This window comes from Eptatretus burgeri, chromosome 1 (assembly GCF_056783735.1).
Source record: "Eptatretus burgeri isolate ZD-2024b chromosome 1, Ebu_testis_v1, whole genome shotgun sequence".
Classification (NCBI taxonomy): domain Eukaryota; kingdom Metazoa; phylum Chordata; class Myxini; order Myxiniformes; family Myxinidae; genus Eptatretus; species Eptatretus burgeri.
The window spans coordinates 58,312,725-58,334,093 of NC_140961.1; the positions used below are offsets into that span (position 1 = coordinate 58,312,725).

At 42.5% G+C, this 21,369-nt stretch overlaps 2 protein-coding genes across 6 annotated transcripts in view; both read left to right on the top strand.

Moving 5' to 3' along the window:
• Positions 1-2,451, top strand: part of METTL22 (methyltransferase 22, Kin17 lysine) — a 79,887-nt gene extending 77,436 nt beyond the window's left edge. For 2 of the 3 annotated variants that reach the window (XM_085885223.1, XM_085885230.1), the window contains exon 11: positions 1,311-2,451. In XM_085885223.1, coding sequence (XP_085741349.1) covers positions 1,311-1,676 — 366 coding nt within the window. In that variant the 3' untranslated portion in view covers positions 1,677-2,451. The remainder of the gene's footprint in view (positions 1-1,310) is intronic. The other variant, XM_085885263.1, reaches the window with a different exon arrangement.
• A 1,974-nt stretch (positions 2,452-4,425) lies between these two features.
• The window catches only part of RHOT1 (ras homolog family member T1), a 104,155-nt gene continuing 87,211 nt past the window's right edge, over positions 4,426-21,369 (top strand). The window contains exons 1-3 of one of the 3 annotated variants that reach the window (XM_085885300.1): positions 4,426-4,826; positions 6,805-6,863; positions 16,001-16,082. In XM_085885300.1, coding sequence (XP_085741426.1) covers positions 4,784-4,826; positions 6,805-6,863; positions 16,001-16,082 — 184 coding nt within the window. In that variant the 5' untranslated portion in view covers positions 4,426-4,783. Of the gene's footprint in view, positions 4,827-6,804; positions 6,864-16,000; positions 16,083-16,725; positions 16,797-21,369 lie in introns of those variants that run through there. The other 2 variants (XM_085885309.1, XM_085885319.1) reach the window with 2 other exon arrangements.

The window sequence follows — 21,369 nt, forward strand, 5'->3', positions numbered from 1 at the left end:
CTGAACTTGTGATGGGAAGGCAATGGCAACCAACCCAGTGTAACCCTTTGATCAATTCAGTCAAGGTAAATTAATGATTTAATTGGATAGATGCTGAAGATTTTATTTTTGATTTATGGATTTTAAAAGGAAATATTTTATTGTTTTGACCAAAAAGTTGTTTAAGAGAGATTGGATGTTTATTCATCTGAAGTTTAAGATGCTTCTCCCAAGACTGGGATAAAGTTTGGGGAGGGTGTAGCTACATGTGTAGACAGAGTGTTTGAGCTGCAATTTAAATGATATTCGCCTGATGATAGATTTGACAAATCATTTGACAATTTTTGCACAACTGTTTAAAATGATTTATTTGTTTTGATAAAGGAAAATGGATTCATAATTGAGAAGGTCAGAGGAAGTGATAGATAGATGGTTTGTGTATGTGAGTTGGAAAAATGGCAGCATGTTTGCTGTTTTGGTGAGAGAGAGAGAAGTGGATAGATGGAAAATGTCAGATTTAAAATGTCTGGAATTCAGTGTTGTTTTAGAGAGATTAGTTAAACATTATTTTTGAGATATTTTATGCTCTGCAGCCAAGGACGCCCTGCATCTCGGCAACTCGATGTCAGGATGGCTGAGCGGAGTGGAACTCTTAAATCGGGGGTTGTGCGGTAACTGTGTTAGTTACTTTCAGACTAAGCTCATTTAAAAAAAAAAACCCTTGTTAATCTGTTAATTGAGGATAAGGAAAATTACTGAGAATTGAATCAGGATGATAAAATTGGCAGTTGCTCTGGAACTATTTGTGAATGAAACTGTAAATTGTTTAGCAGATGTGAATGTTAAAATGGTAACTGTGCAAAATCGATTTGGATTTGGCTCTTGAAGAAATAGATTACTTTCATATTTTGGGATAAATGATGGAATATTTTTGTGAAAATAATTATTGATCGCAAATTGGAACCCTGATAAAGAATGTTTGCTTTTACATGGAAATAGCAAATGAGATGAATGTTTTGAGTACACATACAACTGAGATTTCTGTATATTTTAGTTGTCCTTTAGGGAAATAATAAGGAAAGAGATAAAATATTGATAATGCAAGTTGAATGCTTTGGAAGAACCTTTGTCAGTCTTGGGGAAATACATGAGCCCATGATGTTTACCCATGATGTTTACTCGATGTTAACTTTGGTTTTGTTTGTTTCGGAGTGTTGAACACAGTTAAACTATGAAATGTACGATTTCGTCTAAATGAAGCTTGGAAAGAACTTCCACACAAAGATTGGACGATGGGAGAACCCAGATTTTGGTGATTGTGCATTCAACAGGTGATGATGCCACTTCCTGAGGAGATAAGATGGAGCAATGTGGGAAAAAGAGAGAAAAAAAACCCACTGAGGAGAAGGTTGAGCAAAGTCTTAACGTCGGCGTTGTGTGGTGCCTGCGTGGAGGAATGTTCTCAGCCACACTCTCGATTGCTGCTCTGCAAATACATCATGAACTTTCTGTGGTTGCTTCAATGTACGACAGGCCTGGAGTTCCAAACTGCGAGTCCTTTACAACATGTGTTCCTTTTCGTCTCCTTCAACCCAGTGTCCGGCCCAAGCTTGTACTTGCCCACGTCTGCCTTCTCCTCAGCTCAAGGAGTGCTTCGATTGTGTTTCCCGTTGGGTGCTGCTCTATCCACACCCTGACCTGTTTATCTTCTGACTTCGGGTAGCATGTTTTCAATGTGTGACACATGCTGATGAACAGGCCATAAATTAAATGGAAACTCACTTATTTTCTGATATCAGCACTCGCTGCCATTGTTGATTGAACTTGAATAATGGAAATCTTTTCTCCTTCAGGAACGGGACATGGTAATCATGTGTAAGAAAAATTATTCAAATTTTCCTTAAAAAAAAACAAAAACGGTGGAGTGTGGGGGAAAAATTTATATTAATGTATTCTAAATTGTAACAAATGGAGTTTCAGAAATGTAAGTTTTATGCTATAAGTTGAATTGGCTGTCCTTTTAGGCCAAGAGACTTTTCCCTAAATGTTGATAAATGTCTTGGTCTGGAGCTGAGTGACCTGAGCTGATAAGAGCGAACCTTTGCCTCGAAATGTACGTCGTGGCTTCTCGTCTGAAAGACACGTCTGCAGTCTGGGTTGATAGCCCCCACCACTCTCCCATGAAAGTATAAAATGCTTTGAAATGTAAAATTTTTCTGTGCAAGTACCTGAGGAAGTATTAGAATCTCAGTGGCTTGTGATCCTTGGAACTGACCAAGTACCAAGTTGGAATAAAACTCTCTGATGTAATGTGGAAGTGAATTGAATCGGGTTGGTCTAACTGTTAACTAAAGTAAGAATAAATGAAATAGAACCAAATAATATTGCAATCAATGAGGATGCTTAAGTTCATTGTACGAGGGTGAGAAATGTATGGTGTATAATTAGAATAATAAATTGTTTCACGAGGAAGGACTTGTGTGGACATCGGTTATCAGTGTCGATAGGGTTTTATGCAGGATTTTATAACCAAATCGGACAAACGTTAAACTCTGCCTGAAGTCAAAAAGAATTCCACAATCGGCCAGTTAGAATCCTTTAACGATCACAATGAGGTAGGTGAAGAAAAATCCACATCGGGGGGGGGGGTACTGCTATTTGCGTCCTCCTCACCATTATAACCATCTGGGGGGGGGGATACTGCCATTAGCACCCTCCTCACCATGATAAACATTGGGGCAGGGGGAGGGATACTGCAATTAGTGTCTTCCCAACCATTATAAACATTGGGGGGGGGGGGGATACTGCCATTCGCGTTCTCCTCACAATTATAAACATTGGTCGGGGATACTGCCATTAGCGTCCTCCTCACCATTGTAAATATTGAGGGGAGGGGGGATACTGCTATTAGAGTCCACCCCACCATTATAAACATTGGGGGGTGGGATACTGTCATTAGCGTCCTCCCCACCATTATAAGCATTGGGGGGATACTGCTATTGGCGTCCTCTCCACCATTGTAAATATTGTTGGGGTGGGGGGGGGATACTGCTCTTAGCGTCCACCCCACCATTATAAACACTGGGGGGCGGTACTGCTATTAGCGTCCACCCCACCATTATAAACATTGGGGGATGGGGGGATACTGCCATTAGCCTCCTCCCCACCTTTATAAACATTGGGGGTGGGGGTGCTGCCACTAGCCTCCTCCCCACCATTGTAAACCTTGGGGGGGGAGGGATACTGCCATTAGCGTCCTCCCCACCATTATAAGCATTGTGGGGGGATACTGCCATTGGCGTCCTCTCCACCATTGTAAATATTGGTGGGGTGGAGGGGGGGGGGGATACTGCTATTAGCGTCTACCCCACCATTACAAACATTGGGGGGATACTGCCATTAGCGTCCTCTCCACCATTATAAACATTGGGGCGGGGGGGAGATACTGCCATTGGCATCCTCCCCAGCATTATAAACATTGGGGGGGGGGATACTGCTATTAGAGTCCTCCTCACCATTATAAACATTGGGGGTGGGGGGGGGTGCTGCAATAAGCGTCCTCCTCACCATTTTCAACATTGGGGGGGGATACTGCCATTAGCGTCCTCCTCACAATTATAAACATTGGGGGGATACTGCCATTAGCGTCCTCCTCACAATTATAAACATTGGGGGGGGGGTACTGCCATTACCATCCTCATCACAATTATAAACATTGGGGGGGATACTGCCATTAGCGTCCTCTCCACCATTATAAAAATTGGGGGGGGGGGGTGAGATACTGCTATTAGCGTCCACCCCACCATTATAAACATTGGGGGGGATACTGCCATTCGCGTCCTCCCCACCTTTATAAACATTGGGGGGATACTGCCATTGGCGTCCTCTCCACCATTGTAAATATTGGTGGGGTGGGGGGAGGGGGGATACTGCTCTTAGCGTCCACCCCACCATTATAAACATTGAGGGGGGGGGTACTGCTCTTAGCGTCCACCCACCATTATAAACATTGGGGGGGGATACTGCCATTAGCGTCCTCCCCACCATTGTAAACATTAGGGGGGGGAATATGTCCCGTGCCCCCCATACCGGGATCGCCGCCCTTGACCGGTAGATTCAAGGCATCGATTGTGTTCTAATATTCCAGACGTGTATAAACAATTTAATTGTTTAATATTGTAATTTGTCGATTCGTTCGTAATGTAGTTCAGGCTCGCGGAAGATTTTAGAACCTTTTCGGTGAAACGAACTTGAAGCAACGACCAAAGTGAGGAGGATCGAGAGTGTTTATTATGCACTGTGACGTGCAAGGCTCATTGGAGCTATTGAAAGAGGAAGAAGAAGAAGTAATTTAGAAAGAAGAAGAAGAAGAAGAAGAAGAGAAGTAATTTAGAAAGAAGAAGAAGAAGAAGAAGAAGAAGAAGAGGAAGTAATTTAGAAAGAAGAAGAAGAAGAAGAAAAAAAGAAGAAGAAGAAGAAGTTGATGAGGAGGAAGAAGAATACGATAGTGTGTGATATCCCGACAAATGAAGGACGAAACCTTATCTTGAAGCACGTTTTTGAAACGGCGATAAACAAAAAACGGATGCGACGGTTAAAAAATATTCAATCAAGGGGAATAACGAGGCATTATCGGTTAAAAACGAACAGCGTTCGGCGATGTGACGGCTCGCGTGTGCTGTGTCACTTGTCCTGAGGTGAATGTGCCCGGTTGGACAAGAGGAACTCGTTACCGCGAAAGGCGAGGGGGACAGTGTCGCGGAGCCCGGGCCCAGAGCCGCAGCCTGGCCGACCCGAGCGGGCCATGGGTTTCCAGAAGGCCGTGCGGATCTTGCTCCTCGGAGAGCGTGAGTAGCGCAAGTCCCGTGTGTTTTACACTCCTCACACTCTCATTCTTCATGGACATATCTCGACACGTCCGACTGTGTTGTCTCTCCAACACGTGTACCCCGGAATACCCCGTGTAAAGGGTTCTCTACGGACCTCAAGACCCCCACAGAGCGGGGTCTTGAGTAGTTTTCCTCAGTGGGGTCCATAAGGTACATTTATTTATATATTATAATGTGTTGTGGTTTGTGCTTCCCACCTCCCCAGGCAGGTCCTTGCATCACGAAGTGTTCCATCCCACGGATGGATGTTAAACCGGGTGTCCCTAGGGTCGTTGAGTGGACCTTAAAGGTCCCACAGTGTCGTGCGAAGAGTCGGCAAGCCATCGCCGGTGTTCACCGAGTGCAGGTGTTCTCGGACATCCCTTGATGCCAGGTTTTACCGCCTTGAGAACTCGTCGAGTACCTGCTGAGCAGGCAGCAAGCAGCTCCGACACATCCTGAAGTCTAAACCAATTCACATTGAAGACGAAGAACTTCTGTTGACGGTCGGTGTCCACCTGTTTTGGGGGACACAGGTAGAAGGATGGAAGAAACCAAGAGGACGTCGATCGAGGTGTGCCCACCTTTTGGGTCAATACCTGAAACGTCGTAGTCTTCTCGCTTCCCACAAGGCAGTTGGTGTACCTGGAGCTGCGTCCCGTTGATATCATCCATGGACTGGTGGTGGTCGTATGGCAGCTTAGCTGCCGGGTAGCTATCATTTCTTGAAGCGCGACTGTGTCGCTGATGCAGTGCCCCTCTACCAGTACACACACTGGAACTGGTACTCATTTCGCCGACCTCGGAAGGATGACTAGCCGAGTCAACCCCCTGGTGTATTAATTCAGCAGCCGACGGGGCTTGAACTCGGGGCCCTCGGATCCCAAGCCACCACGCTAACCACTGAGCCAACACCAGGCTCTATCCACAGACTAATTTACGTGGCCAGAAACTCTGGTATCACCTGTGAACCGCCGTCTTTGACAAAAGACGGTCTTTTGTTGAAAGACCATTGAGGGGGCTATTGCTTCTTGGTTGATGCAGTCCGTGTCTGGTATTTTTGTCCCCCCACCCTCCGACAAGGTCAGAGACGTTAAAATGAGCTCCGACCCACAAACCAGCTGATCATCCGTTCATGTACTTTTGTGTACATATTTCAAACGTCATTGAACATGATTTATCTTTCGTGTTGAAGATGTCTCTTCCTCACGACGTTATCTCTACCTGATTAGACCACAGCGGTAATTGGCTGTATTCTGTTACCACAGCAACCATCTCAGTAACTTGGCTTGTGTACATGAGATTTCAAAAACTGTTGAATACTTCTGATAAGGTGGCTGGTTCATGGTTCCATTATTGTCACGTCACGTCAGATTAGATCTGTGACTTGCTACAGGTACCATGTAAACCTGTACTTACGTGTTTCATGGTCGGGTTGTTGGCACATAAACAGTCTCCCCAACCAAGTTTCCTCGTGAGGAGGGTGTGCGATATGCACACCCAGCAGGATTAAAAACAAAATCTGTCAAAGGGTGGAGGAGCTCCTTGTGAGCCAACGGCCATCCACATCTAGTGCCCAACTGTGTCTGCGGCCGTCCTCCTGCAGTTTGGTTACTTCTTGTTAGGATGTTGGTGGCAAGATTTGCACTCTGTCCACCGTAAAACCCTTCATTCCGCAAAACCCACAAATGCAAAGAAAGTGGAAAACCCACTCGGTGGGAGTAACTACTGTGTTGTTGTCCTTCGCAGGGCAGCTCACCGGATGACGGGATTGGGGCAAAGCCTTCGTTTAGCAAACACATATGAGAGAAGAGAGCAATGTGTTGTCATTGTGCGAAAGTTGGTTTGCAGCCCATGACACTGTGTTTATCACTTTCCTCATTGCATGGTTGGATGTTGATGAAACGTCTTTTGACCTTAATGTTGACATGATTTTTTTTTTGTTTGTTTTTAACAGCAAAAGTGGGTAAAACATCCCTGATTATGACTTTAGTGAGTGAAGAGTTTCCAGAGGAGGTAAGTATTTTTATCACACACACACACACACACACACACACACACACACACACACACACACACACACACACACACACACACACACACACACACACACACACACACACACACACACACACACACACACACACACACACACACACACACACACACACACACACACACACACTTCATAGAATAGCGTTTATTTGTTGGTGTTAAGCAGTATTTTTATTATTTTTTTTGAAAGCTTTATTGCCTTCACTGCACTAAAATATTTGAAGTCGCAGTACGATTACACCAGGGGTCAGTTTTAAGTCTTCTACGGTTTGTAACACTGATGGAAGATTTGACCAATAATGAAAGGTTGCTATTCCCACCTTGGTTATTGTGCACTGATGTTTATATATATATATATATATATATATATATATATATATATATATATATATATATATATATATATATATATATATATATATATATATATATATATATATATATATATATATATATTGTTTTTTATTGGTGCATACAAAATCAAGGTTCATTAAAGAACTTGAACACTGAACGGATCAGGCTGCAACAGAACAAAAGGAACAGCAGATAAGAGATGGAGGAAGCACCAACAGCAGAGTTGAAGGACAACATGAAGGGAGACTTGGAAAAATAATGGATGTGGGGAAGAGGAGGGGCACCTTGTGTACAAAATGGAGAGATAAGGAAGCTCTCAGGAAGGATTGAGAAAAGGGAGATATAAAGAATGAAGTGCAAGACGTACAAGTAAAAGGAAATTCAAGCAGAATAGGATCGTGTGTTGGAGTGAAAAATGAAGTTTAAAAAAAATTTTTTTTGAAGCAAGGAGGTGGAATAAGGTAACGTTGAGGCAGATAAGAAAAAATCTTTGGGGGTTGGGGGGAGAAAGAAGCGTTATGAGAAACTCGTCAAAACAGAGAGAATGTGCTTGCCGGCTATCCTAGGAGTAGGCTTTTTACAATACAAGGTATTATTTAACACTGAAAATTGGATGAAAACACAAAGAGTAACACAGAGACAAAAGTATAACAGAAAAACATGACAGATCTGGTTCGGAAAACCTATCTTTGAGGTGGAAGGAGCAGTTGCAGATTCAACCTACATGTGGGGCAACCCGGAACGGGAGGTTTCAGCATTCATTGACTTGGTTTTGAATGCTGAAAGTGAAAAAGAATCAAAAGACATGTTTTAAGCATGGGAAAGTGCAATTGAGAAAGGCTTGCACGTTAACAACAGTTAATATAACGAAGGTTATCGTGAGTGGTGAAGAAGGAGAAAGGAAAGGAAGTGGACAATGGTTGTGTTCAACATGCAGAAAAGGCGTTGGAAGGAACTAAATTAAATGGAGGTGGTTATCGATTGGTGTCACAAGGGGTGCAGTGGTTTACCCTGAAATTTGTGAACAAAAGCTGGAATTTTCATGTTGTAAAATATGTCAGGATCAATCTTGTCAAGATAAAATATGAAGAACAAAAATAAATGTTCCTAATCTTGGAATTAGATTTAGAAAAGGTGGAAAGTTTCTGTTACCCTGGAGACCATGATAGAGGCATCAGGAGGAACAGAGTTCAACAATGAAGTCAGCCTGGAATAAGTGGAGACAACTTGGTGGTATCAAGAATCACAGAAACATTCCATTATCTGTAAACATTCCAGAGATTCCAAAAACATTCCAGAGCTGATTAAGATGGAACAAGAGAAAGAGCAATCAGAGATTGCAGACCCTCGCCAGGACTTATTTTGAGTGTTGTATTTTTTTAGTAAGTTTGAGGGCAAATCCAACATGGCTGCCAAACCATGCGTCTGATTAAGTTGAAATTTAAAACATTTATTCCCCTTCTCTACTCGATCATAAATCGATTAAGTGGTTCCAGAGAAAACATTATTTAATATTTTTCTTCAATCCAATATGGCTTCCAACCCATGTGACCTATCAATTATCCCTTAATACACTTACAACCATGGCTTGGGGAGCACTTGTGTGACGTTTCCCCTTGATTTGTCGAGCCGATCTGCAGAAGAAGATTTTTTAGGTTTTAGGGTAAATCCAATATGGCTGCCGAACCATGTGACCAATGACATCATATGTGTGAACGTTTTCTTCCTCATGGGCAGGCGGTTGTATGTGTAAAGTTTTGTTTCGATCTGTTCAGCCACTTCAGAGAAGGGGATTAAAAAAAAAAATTTTAATAAAAAAAAAACAATATGGCTGCCAAATCACGTGACCGATGACATCATGATTCTTTTTCCTGTGGACCATTTTATCCCTAGATAACCCTCAAAAATTTTCATACTGATTGGATGTGGTGTTCCACATATGTAATTATGACGTCATAACGAGGGCACATGACATCATTAAAAAAAATCGCACTCATGCCCCATGAGAAGTACTTGCTATGTGCCAAGTTTCAATTTTTTCCTTGGTATGGTTTCAGAGATACAGAGGTCCAAAGTTTTTCTGTTTTTCCAATATGGTTGCCACAATACGTGCGTGACCTCTGACGTCATAATTATCATTAAAACATTCTACATCTGTAGTCGCACCAATGGTGAAAATTTTGTCTAAATCCGACAAGCTGTTGCAGAGAAAAACACGAAACTTCTGTGCGGACAAAAAAGACAGACAAACGGACCCAAATGCATTACCCTCTCCTTTGGCAAGGGTAACTAGCTCTGCCAGGTGGGCAGCGGGTTAGAAGTGAGGTTCGGCGAGGTCGTTTGAATGTAGGATCAATGATGTGGGGGAGAGGAGTCTCAAGGTGGTGTCTGATGCAGAAAAGGATGTTGGAAGTGTTGTGTGTGCAGGAGACCAAATGGAAAGGAGACAGGATGAAGAGGTTGGTGGGAGGATAAAAGCTGTGTACGTGGGTGGGGATAGAAGTAGTAATGGCGTGGGACTACTAGTGTCGGTAAAGATCAGCAAGCAGATGGTCAGAGTGGAAAGATGGGAGGGATGGATAGATATGTGTTGTGTTGTGTTGTGTCGGTATATGGGCCACAAACGGGAAGGATGTTGTTGGAGAAACAGGAATTCAGGGACGCACTTGAGAGGATTAATGGAATGGTTGAGCTGGACGTGATGCTGGACGTGATGCTGTGCATTGCAAAGGACTTTAATGCACATGTGGGAGTAGTGGAGCCATGTGAAGAGGAATGTGTGGATAAATTTGGTTTGGGAATGAGGAATAGAGAGGGTCAAGAGCTGGTGGCAAGGAATGGGCTGGCCAGGGCTGATTCATTCTTTCAAAAGTGGGAAAGCCACAACATTACCTTTCAGAGTGGAAATCATAGAGCAGAACTCGATTTGGTGATGGTAAGGAAGTGACAGTTGTGGAGCGTTAGGAATTGTAAGGCAATGGTGGGAGAGCATGTTACCACCCAGCACAAGCCTGTGGTATTTGTGGTATGAATGGAGAAAAGGAGGAAGGTAAGAACAGGGGTTAGAAGATTATTCAGTGGGGGAAGTGTCAGGGAAACATTGTCGTTGAGGGCGAGATATGAGCAACTTAACAAAGAAGCAAAAGATTTGTCGGAGTGGAAGAAGTACAGAGAGGCGTTTCGGGGAATTGCAGAAGTTTTGTGTGGAAGGACGTCAGGAAAGGGTTCATCGTCGAGGGAGAGAAGACAGGTATGGTGGACAGAGAAGGTAAAGTGCCTCTAGAAAGTCTTCACCCCACTTTCAAAATTTTCACCTTTTGTTGCCTGGAATTAAATTGCATTAACTCAGACTTTTTCCACTTTTACACATCGTAACCCACAACTTCCAAATGAAAAACAAATTCTTCAAACTTCAGAAAATTAATTTAAAATACAAAACGAGAATATCTTGGTTGGATAATTGTCCACCTCCCTGAACTTGGTGGAAGCACCTTTGACAGCAATTACAGCTGTGAGTCTGTTAGGATAGGTCTCTACCATCTTTGCACACCTTGATTGGGCAATATTTGCCCATTCTTGTGCATAAAACTGTTCAAGCTCGGTCAAGTTACGTGGGGAGTATTGATGGACAGCAATCTTCAAGTCATACCACAGATTTTCGATTGGATTTAGGTCGGGGCTCTGATTGGACCACTCAAGAACATTTATCTTTTTGTTCTTCAGCCACTCCAGTGCAGCTTTGCTGTGTGCTTTGGGTCGTTATCATGTTGAAAGGTGAACTTCCGTCCCAATTTCAACTTTCTTACAGAGGGCAGCAGGTTTTCCTCTCAGATTTTTCTGCATTTTGCTCCATCCATTTTCCCTTCTATCCTGACAAGTGCCCCATTCCCCTGCTGATGAGAAACATCCCCATAACATGATGCTTCCACCACCATGCTTCACAGTAGAGATGGTGTTCTTTGGGTGATGTGCTGTGTTGGATTTGCACCAAACGTTACGTTTTGCACTTAGGCCAAAAAGTTCCATCTTTGTTTCGTCAGACGACAAAACTTTTTGCCACATGACTTCAGCATCTCCCGAGTGGTTTTTTTGCATCCCTCAAACGGGACTCAAGGTGGGTTTTTTTAGTAATGGCTTCCTTCTTGCCACCCTACCATACAGGCCAGACTTGTGGAGTGCTTGGGATATTGTTGTCACATGCACAGAGTGACCAGTCTTTGCCATGAAGGCCAGTAGCTCTTTCAAAGTTGCCATTGGCTTATTGGTGACCTTTCTGATCATTCTCCTCCTTGCTTGGTTATCCAGTTGGGAGGGATGGCCTGATCTAGGTAGGGTCTTGGAGGTACCATTCACTTTCCACTTCTTAATGGTTGTCTTGACTGTGCTCCAAGGGATATTCAGGGCCTTTGAAATATTTTATACCCATCCCCTGATCTGTGCCTTTTTAAAGAGGACTTTTGAAAGCTCCTCGGTGCTCATGGTCATATTTGCTGTGAAATGTATGACACAGCAGAGGAAATCTACAGGAACAGCTGATTTTATTCTGAAATAATCAGAATCTCTACAATTTAACACACGTGGAGGCCAATTAACTTGGTGTGTGATTTTGAAGGTGATTGGTTATACCTGAGCTCATTTACAATTGCGATTATATGGGGTGGGGGGTGGACATTTATCCAACCAAGATATTCTAGTTTGCATTTTTAATTAGTCTCCTGAAATTTATAGAATTTGTTTTTCACTTGGAAGTTGTGGGTTATGATGTGGAAAAAGTCTGATTTAATGTAATTTCATTCCAGGCTATAAGGCAACAAAAGGTGAAAATTGAAAGGGGGTGCAGACTTTTGCTATGGGCACTGCAGTGAAGGTAGTTGGTAAAAAAGAGGAGGTTTGGAAGAGAATAAAGAAGATCAAGGATAGGGGAGGCAGCCCGATGTGGGGTTGCTACACCTGTATGGGCAGAAGAAGAAAGCGACGAGGGTAGCTGTGGATAAGGTGAGGAATAATATGGAAGAGGAGGTGGTGTACAACTCATTGGAAGAGGTTGGTGGGAGGAAGATTGTTTATAAATTTGCTCATGACAGGGATGAGGATGGTAAGGACATGAAGGGGGTGCAGGGGGGCAGTGATTAAGGATGGTGGCAGGAGGATCGCGACAAAGAGTGGGAGGAGTGAAGGCATGAGAGGGGTATTTCAAAGAGTTGTTGAATTGGGAAGGAAGCAACAGCGAGCTGGAGTTTCTGTGTGATGTGGAGGGGAAAGTGGACTTTTGGAAGATCACAGAGGAGGAAGTGTGGACGACATTGAAGATAATGAAGAAGGGAAGAGTGCCGGGCATTGAAGAAGTGTATACAGAAATGATAATTGCAGTGGAAGAAGTTGGAACCAGTTGATGAAGAGGCTGTTGAACATATATATGAGAGAGGGTTCAATTCCGGAGGAGTGGAGGACAGGATTAATTGTGCCGACATGGAAGGGGAAGAGTGATGTTCAAATCCAGGCAAGTGCAGGGGCATTACGCTCCTCAGTCATGTAATAAAGGTGCTGGAAAGGATTCTGGATGGAATGATAAGAGTGAGTAGATGGAGATTTGAGAAGAGCAGCAGCTGGAGTTCAGAAAGGGTAGAGGGATGATGGATGCGATGTTAATGCTGAGACAGCTGGTGGAGAAGAGGTTGGAGGTGTAAGGTGAGATGGCATTGGGATTTGTGAACCTGGAGAAGGACTTCGACTGTCCTGAGAGAGATGGTGATGGCAACACCGAGATGGATGGGAGTGCCAAAAGCAGAAGTTAGGTTGGTGGAAGGGACACGTAAGTGAACGAAGCTTGAGGGGTAGTATGGGGAGGACGCTGTATGCTGCTGTTCTGGCTGTTGGGGTTGAGATTGGGAGGGAGAGGCAGGAAGTACTGGGGGAGTGGAAGGAGGCATTTTTGAAACATGGATTGAAGATGAGTATGGAGAAGACTGAGGTGATGTGGGTCAGGCAGCAGAGAAAATAAATGAATATCAGGTTGGAGGGGAAGGACAGAGAAATAGGTTTGAATATCTGGGAATAACAGTGACTGGAGATGGTAAGTCCGAGGCAGAAGTGTGGAAGAGCATTCAGGTGGGTGTGAATGCATGAAGGAGGGTGGAGGGAGTAATGACAGACAGAAAGATATCAAAAAAATTGAAAGGAGAGGTTGTGATGCCGTGTGTAATGCCGGCCTACCTTTACGGTGGTCTGGAGACTATGGCGCTGACAGAGAGACAACAACAGAATCTGCATGTTTCTGAGAACAACTGGGTCAGGAGTATTGCGGAAGTGAAGAGGGTGGACAGAAGGAGAATGGATGAATTGAGGGAGGAGATTGGTGTGCAGATGAGCTTGACGTGGAGATTGGTGAAATGCCGGCTGAGATGAGCTGGATACTTGGTGCGGATGGGGGAAGAGAGAATAGCAAAGAGAGCAGATTGGTTGTGGGAGCAAAGTAGGAGGAAAAGAGGTAGACCATGTTTGAGATGGTAGAATTATATGAGGAGGGTTATCTGTAAGGTAGGGGTGGTTGTAGAGTGGAGAGAGTTGGCTGAGGACGGAGGGGGTTGGAGGAGTATTGTGGTCAGGGCAGAAATGTGGTGCCATCGAACCTCACCCCTTGTAAAAAGATAGGAGGAGGAGGAGGAGGAGGAGAAGAAGTAAAATTTGAGCCTATCAAGCCAGTATCAGACTCATATTGATGTTTGGAAGCAACAATGGCAATGTGGATCAAAGATGTAAAAAGAATGGAAAGAACAGTGATGAGAATGATATGATGGATGAATGAATTGTGGCATTACTTGGTGCAGGGGACCTCACACTGCGGTGGGAAGTGTTGCATGGAAGACTGCAATGTTGGAGGCGGTACACAAAGCAGCTAGCGGCAGTGGAGCATGGTGGTGTGCTCACACTGGAAGTCAGTGTCCGATAGCGGTGGCACACAGCAACTCAACCCAGCACAATGTCATGAGTCACTGCAGTGAGAAATGCCACTGCGGTTGTATTGTTCCAACAGTGGAACAGTACATGACATCCAGAAAGTGTTTAGAACCTACCGGATCTTTATTATGAAGTGGTGACTTTTGTGTGTCCCGGTAAAGTAGTGGTCATAAAAGAAAACTAGCATATTTTTATGTTCTTCCTATCCTGTACAGTATGCTATAATATGTACTGTCCAGTACTCTATAACACCAAGAATAAATTTATATGCACCCAACAATTTTGCATTGTAAAAATCATCCAGGGATCTGCTCGACTCGACCATGTTAATCATTGCTTGACACAGAATCTCTCCAGGCCCAAGCCCAGTGAATAAGATAGGTTCCCAATGTTGGAGTTGCCAGTTCGTGATTTTTATTAATTAATTAATTAATTTCTAAATACTGTATTGCATCCTGGTTTTATAGTGTCACGGAATCGGTTGTAGGAGCTGTTACTGGCTGTTTGGATCTCAAACCGAGTTACTATAATATTCCTCAGTCTATTACTTGGGGTAATTCCATTAGTTGTCCTGAAGTGGATGTTTAAGCCGTGTGCAGTGGACTAACATTTCCTCAATGACATATTTCAAAGATGTTGATCATCTCGTGGACTGTTTGACCTCCCACAAACTTGATTATGGGTCTATGACATTGTCGGTTGTCCTAACCATTTGTTTGATAACATTTCCCAAAACATGGAAATCGCAGAAAGAGACACTCCAAACTGGCCACTTGAATGTCATTGTGCAGCTTCAGATCCCAATTGGAATCGTCACTCAAGCTTCCTCTCAGTCAGCAATCATGCTGGCCAACCCTTGAACTTATTGTTAAATAGCAGCCATCATGTGTATATTTCCGTCTGAAGTTGACTTGTGTGTCCTTCCCTTTGTAAATATGCATCATCTACAAAACTACTCCAATTAAAAAAAAAACTAACACCATCGGAGAAGGATCAAGTCCAAAAACCAGGAGGTCCCACTGAGTGGAAAAGTAAAGAAAAAAATGGGGAAAATATAATCAGGATGCGTGTGCCACAGTTGATTGGCCCACAGTAAAATAAAAAGGGGGTGATGGGCTTCAGGGAATTTTGCAGACAAACAAGGAGCGATCCAGATAATACCAACAGTGCAAACTAGTGGCTTCGGAAGGAACTCGCAGAATCCCATGCTTGGTGCGAGTCCAGTCGTGAACCGGCAAAGAAGGGGCCCCAGGATTATGCGCCAAATGATGAGGTGACCTCTCAGGGCACCGCACTCGAGTTTGTGTCCCTTTCCTTTTCTTGCAGCTTATTTTGCACATTTGTTTCCCGTTTTATATACCTTTAAAAAGCGCTTCTCACACCCCACTTAGAAAACCAGGATTACCGTGAAAATAGTGGCATTAACCAAAATCGTCTTTCCTGCATTTTCTTATCCCAGCTGACTTTGCTTGCATCTTCGCTTCCACTTGATACGATGCAGTCTTTCATTTAAACCCTTTGCACACAAGTGAAAGCAAGTAATGCTGGTATGAGGGGAGTATAATCAGGCAGAGGAAAGGTAAAGTAAGCAGGAATAAACAAGTGGAGAGAAATAGAGGTTTGGTGGGTGTTGTCCTTTAACCTTGTCCTTACATCTTGTCATTTAACCATATTTTTCTTTGCTGACAAAATGGCCAGAAAACATTGAACCAGCCAACAAAGTATTCTTTTGTTTTTTTTCTTTCTGCATTTGCTAATGGCAGATTGTTTATTGCATTTTCACACAGGTGCCTTTCCGTGCTGAGGAAATCACCATACCTGCTGATGTCACTCCAGAAAAGGTCCCCACACACATTGTGGACTGTTCGGGTAAGTTCCTCATGCTTGGATGTGAAGGAAAGGAAATTGTATTAAGAAAGTGGTTCCTCGTCTTATTTTAAGATTGTTTCGCATCTAAAAAATAAGGCTTTGATTTTTGAGACCTTTGTTGGGAATTTGGAATTCCATGACAGACGAGTAGAGTGGAGTAGAAAGTCTGAAAACTTATTTATGATATTTTTATTTCATTTGAGCTGGCTGTACATCGTTGTGAATTTGTGACTTTTATGATATCATTTGCAGAAAGCCCCTCAAAATGACTGGAGACTCTTCTTTATTTTCACACTATTCAGCCTTGAAAAATGGGCTAAAACCGAAATTGTGCACAAAAACCTTAATTTATTCCACAAATTGCTCATACTTTTATTTGGGCAGTGTATCGGCAATAGATGACTGCCTTGATCACTTCTCAAAATAAAAATAACCCACATTACATACATGAAGCAAAAACATGCCTCATGCTGATATGGCTGATGACCTTTCTGTCTTTTCACCCTATTCAGCTTTGAAAACTTGGGCTAAAACCGAAATAACGCACAAAAAACTTCATTTAATACACAAATTGCTCATCCTGTTATTTCTTCAACAAAATCGAATCAACTATTCCTTGTCACACACCCAACCTGTCCACTAGGTTTCGTCTGAATCCGTCCATAACTTCTTGAGATATCGTGCTGGATATCGTTTTTGGCCCTATCTTTCAAGGTAAAGAATCACTTAAAAATTCTAGTATCTGGATCCAGATTTTCACCAATTCGTCCTGATCACACACCCAACCTGTCCATCATATTTCGTCTGAATCCATCCACAATTTTTTGAGACATCCTCCTCACAGACAGACAAACAAGCAGGCAGGGGTGAAAACAACATTCGGTAGCGGAGTTAACAATCCTTAAGCTTGGTGATAATGCAGCAGAATGTGCACATGGGCTTCAATGGGGGTATATTTTGCATGAGGAAATATTTATCCAGTACTTTAGGTGGGTTGTAGATAGCAGAACAATAAACAAAAGTTTCCGAGGTTCTGATTTGTTTCCACTCTTCTGGGAGTTTCGCATTTGAAGGCAGGGAGCAGAGACCACGCATAGCCATTTGCGATCGGGATCTTTTGTACTCACCTAACCTCATGATGATTGGTATTCACACTGCTGCAGATGACGTTGTGCTCAACACCAAGGCAATGAGAAACCTTCCCCTTTTTCCACCTTTCCCACCTCAATGCTTATTTTCCCATCTCCTCCTTTCTCGACCAATCTCCTTGTTGCATCCCTTTGCCTCTCCTTCTCTTGAGAGATATTTTTGGTTTGGACAGTGTGTCATGCATACTCTCAATTGAAGAGCTCTTTGGGATCTAAAATCAGATCTAAGGCTTTGTTCACACATCAAAATAATTGATTGTATATGCCTTCTGTTTCCAATAAGCGAAATATTTTTCAGGTTTTTTATTTTTTATTTTTTTATTATTATTTTTGTAATTGTTGCAATATGCCCAACATTGATCAGGTGTATGTGCCAGTGTGACCACTCCTCATTTTCATAAATGCCAAGGTGAGCCAATGAAAAAAGCCAAGAATTCACAAGGTTTCGGAAAAGCGATGATAATAGAAAACCTATACGCCACGAAAACCTATAGAAAACCAAGACGCCAAGGTGAACAACGAATAGCCAAGATCTTGTGAAAAAAGCCAAGGAGTGGTCACACTGGTATGTGCTTGTGCAATTTCACGGTTGGGGAGATGGCCGATCATTCACTACCCCATATGCATGAGTTGCAGCCCCGGAATCACAAGGGGGCATGAACCCAATGGTTACCGCGAACAGGGTGCTGGCAGAAGACGATATCACTACATTAGCAATTAACATTTTAAGAATGTCAAAAATAATAACAAGCAAAACCCGCACTCACTTTAATAATTATTTATACCATAGACTCACACTAATCCTTACAGGCCTCAACAAGACGGGAACACATACTTCAAGGGCAACCCAAATGCTAAGACCACCATGATGCTAATCTATCCCTTGATACTCTACAAAATCGACATGTCTTTTTCCTATTTTCCGAATTATAAAGTTGGTAAATTGCGATTAAAAGTCGAAATATTATTCTTCTTCAGATTAGCCATGATGTCATATACTGAAGGAGACAACCATATCTGCACTGTATAGTGTGTACGGGTTACACTGTGGTGCATTACAATTCAACTCAAATGGCAAATAATTTTCGATTCTACACAAATATGTCAAGTCTGCATCCTTGGTGCTTGTATAGTAATATAAACCGAGATGATTTTATGCTACACCAATGGCCAAAATGCCCTAAGTTTGCCCGAAATTGGATGAGGTTTGTCCGAAATACCCGAATGAGCATTGTACCTCTAAAATGTTCACATTTGTTGCCCGGAACATTTTACAGAGCACGTTATGAAACAACAAAGATGGCTACATGTTGGTTGTGGTTATCCACCACGATTGAGAGAGGATGCCATACCCACTGTTAAAGGCCCAGTCACACCTTGACGTTTTAGCCAGCAATGGCAACGTATCAAAATGTATGTAAAACGCTGGCTTATGCTGAACTTTTGATGTTTTTTTTTTTAAAGATTCGGATGTATTCATAACGAGTTGGTCGTATGCATAACATATTAGTAATGGACACAGAACGTTTCGTTTTCTTATAGATAACTTTTTCCAATGAATGCTTAGCCTGTTGTCAACGTTCACAACCTATGCCCAACGATAGTCTAACTTATGCATAGCGCACTGCACGTATCGCCGACGATCACGTGGCGGAGCCTATTAAAAGGCTGCCGCACAATGATTCAAATCATAACCGCCGGAGAAGTGGAAGTGTCAACATCGCAGTCACACCTTGGTGATCTTGCCAGCATATACCGACCTCTGAAAAATGCATCTAAAACGCTGGCGCACGTCGAATACGGTATGGGTAAGTTTGGTATACGTGAATAGAACTCTAAAGTACGCTATCATATGTCATAGTAAGTGGAGTACGTCTTGTACTTTTAAACGTGTTAAACATTTTACGACGTACTTGCCGTATGCCTCATACGTTCCGCATGCGATGGGAATATGTTGAACATACGATATGCGATCATTGGCACACTTCGACAAAAGTTACTTGTAAGTTACTCATAAGTCGAAACGCGTCAATGTAATGGTTAGCGTCGGTGTTGCAGACTCCCTGTTTTTTTTATTTTTTTTCTTTTTTCTTTGGTATGACGGTGATGTTGACACTTCGATTTCTAGTGTGGTTGTAATATAATATAATTAATAGGCTGCCGCTCAACGATTTAAATCATAACAGCACTAGAAATTGATGTGTCAACATGACCGTCATACCGAAGAAAAAAATTAAAAATATATATATAAAAAACCAGGGAATCTGGAACACTGACGCTAACCATTACATTGACGTGTTTCGACTTATGAGTACCTTAAAAGTAACGTGTGTCAACGATCGCGTAACGTGCCTACAACACGTTACTCATAGGTTAGAAATAAGTTTCGGGTAAGCTAAACATTACCTCGACGTGTTTCGACTTATGATTAACTTACAATTAACGTGTATCGATGTGTGTCAATGATCGCATAACGTGCCTACAACTTATGGCCAGCATAGCGGAACTTGTGAGTCAAGTCAGACGCTGGCATAAGTCGTAAAATTTCAAGCATACTAAAATTTGAGTACAACGATGAAAGCCAGCGTACTACGATGTATGGCAGTGTTTTTCAGCATGCTCTAAATGTTTCCAAAACTTACCCATAACGTATTCGACGTGTGCCAGCGTTTTAGACATTTTTTTCAAAAATCGGCATAAGCTGGCTGAAACATCAAGGTGTGACTGGACCTTAAGTGGAAGAAACAAAAGTCACATGGTGTCGTAGCAAATTGAGGTTTTCTAAAAAAAATTTTAAAAAACAACATTTTTGTGTTTGCTTTAATCAATCAGACATTTTTACCTCCACCACCGAAGGTGGATGGAGGTTATGTTTTCACCCTTGTCCGTCTTCTGTTGGGTCACCAAAATAGGTGACCCTTATTGTCAGTAATTCTTTCTGTTTGTTTGGATGTTTGTTCGTTTGGCATCAGCATAATTGGTAGTAAACGTGGGCTGATTTTGACCAAACTCGGGTGGTAGGTACATCTTATGACCTCGTGCTTTGGAAATTGTGATGGTTTCTAGGGATGCTTTGGTTCCCCAGCAACAGCCGAAAAAAAACCTTCAAAATTGATACCGTTCACGCGAAATCAATTCCGAAAGCCATTATCCCATGTAGGCTTATGAAATTTGTCATGCATCATCTACAGGTGATTCTCCACCAAATATATTCCGGTTTTTGTGATATATGGAATAGTTTACCCGCAGCACCCCCTACAAATGGGGTATGCCCGAAAATTGGCGAAAATTGAAGGCCCCCTTGCGACCAGGTGAGTGCATCGATCCGAATGAAACTTTGCAGGTTCATAGCACGCAATGAGTACTACAACTTTGCCTCAGGACATATTGACCGATTTTGCTGATGTCAGGGGTCAATTAGTCAATCAACAGACGGTCAATTAGTGCAAAAATCGATAATATGCGAGAGCTGGAGGTGCCTTCGCGCCAAATGCTACTCCTCCTAGGATTATGGTCAAATGGTCATGAAAATTTACACTAATCCTCTGGAATGCATTGTGCACAAACGATTGAGCTGGATTTTCGATTTATATCTTTGTTCACCCAAAGCACCCCCTCAAACTTTGGGGATTTCCGATATCAAACGGCATTTTCGGTACTTTTCATTCAAATTGATACTGAGTAGTTATCAGTAGATGGAACTCGATGAGATTTGGTATGCATAATCTTAAGGTGATTCCCTATCCGCTATATGACATCCATTTTTAACCTCGGCCATCGAAGATCGGAGGTTACTGTTTTCACCCATTTCTGTTTGTTTGTTTGTTTGTTTGTGAACAGTATTATGGAAAAACTCCTCAACGGATTTCGACGAAACTTGGTGGGGGGGGTTAGGTCTGGTCCAAGGATCATGCCATTAGATTTTGGAGTTGGTCCAAAATCCAATATGGCCGCTATGGCGGCCAATTTGAAAAAAATATTGGAATTTTTTTTTGCACTTCTACATGTTTTAAGTGATTTCCAACCCCCCCCCAAAAAAATTGTTAGAGAAAAAAAATTTTGCAAATTTTTTTTTCAACAAAATTTCGATTTTTTTTTTTTGCATTTCTACATCTTTTAAGTGATTTCCAACAAAAAAA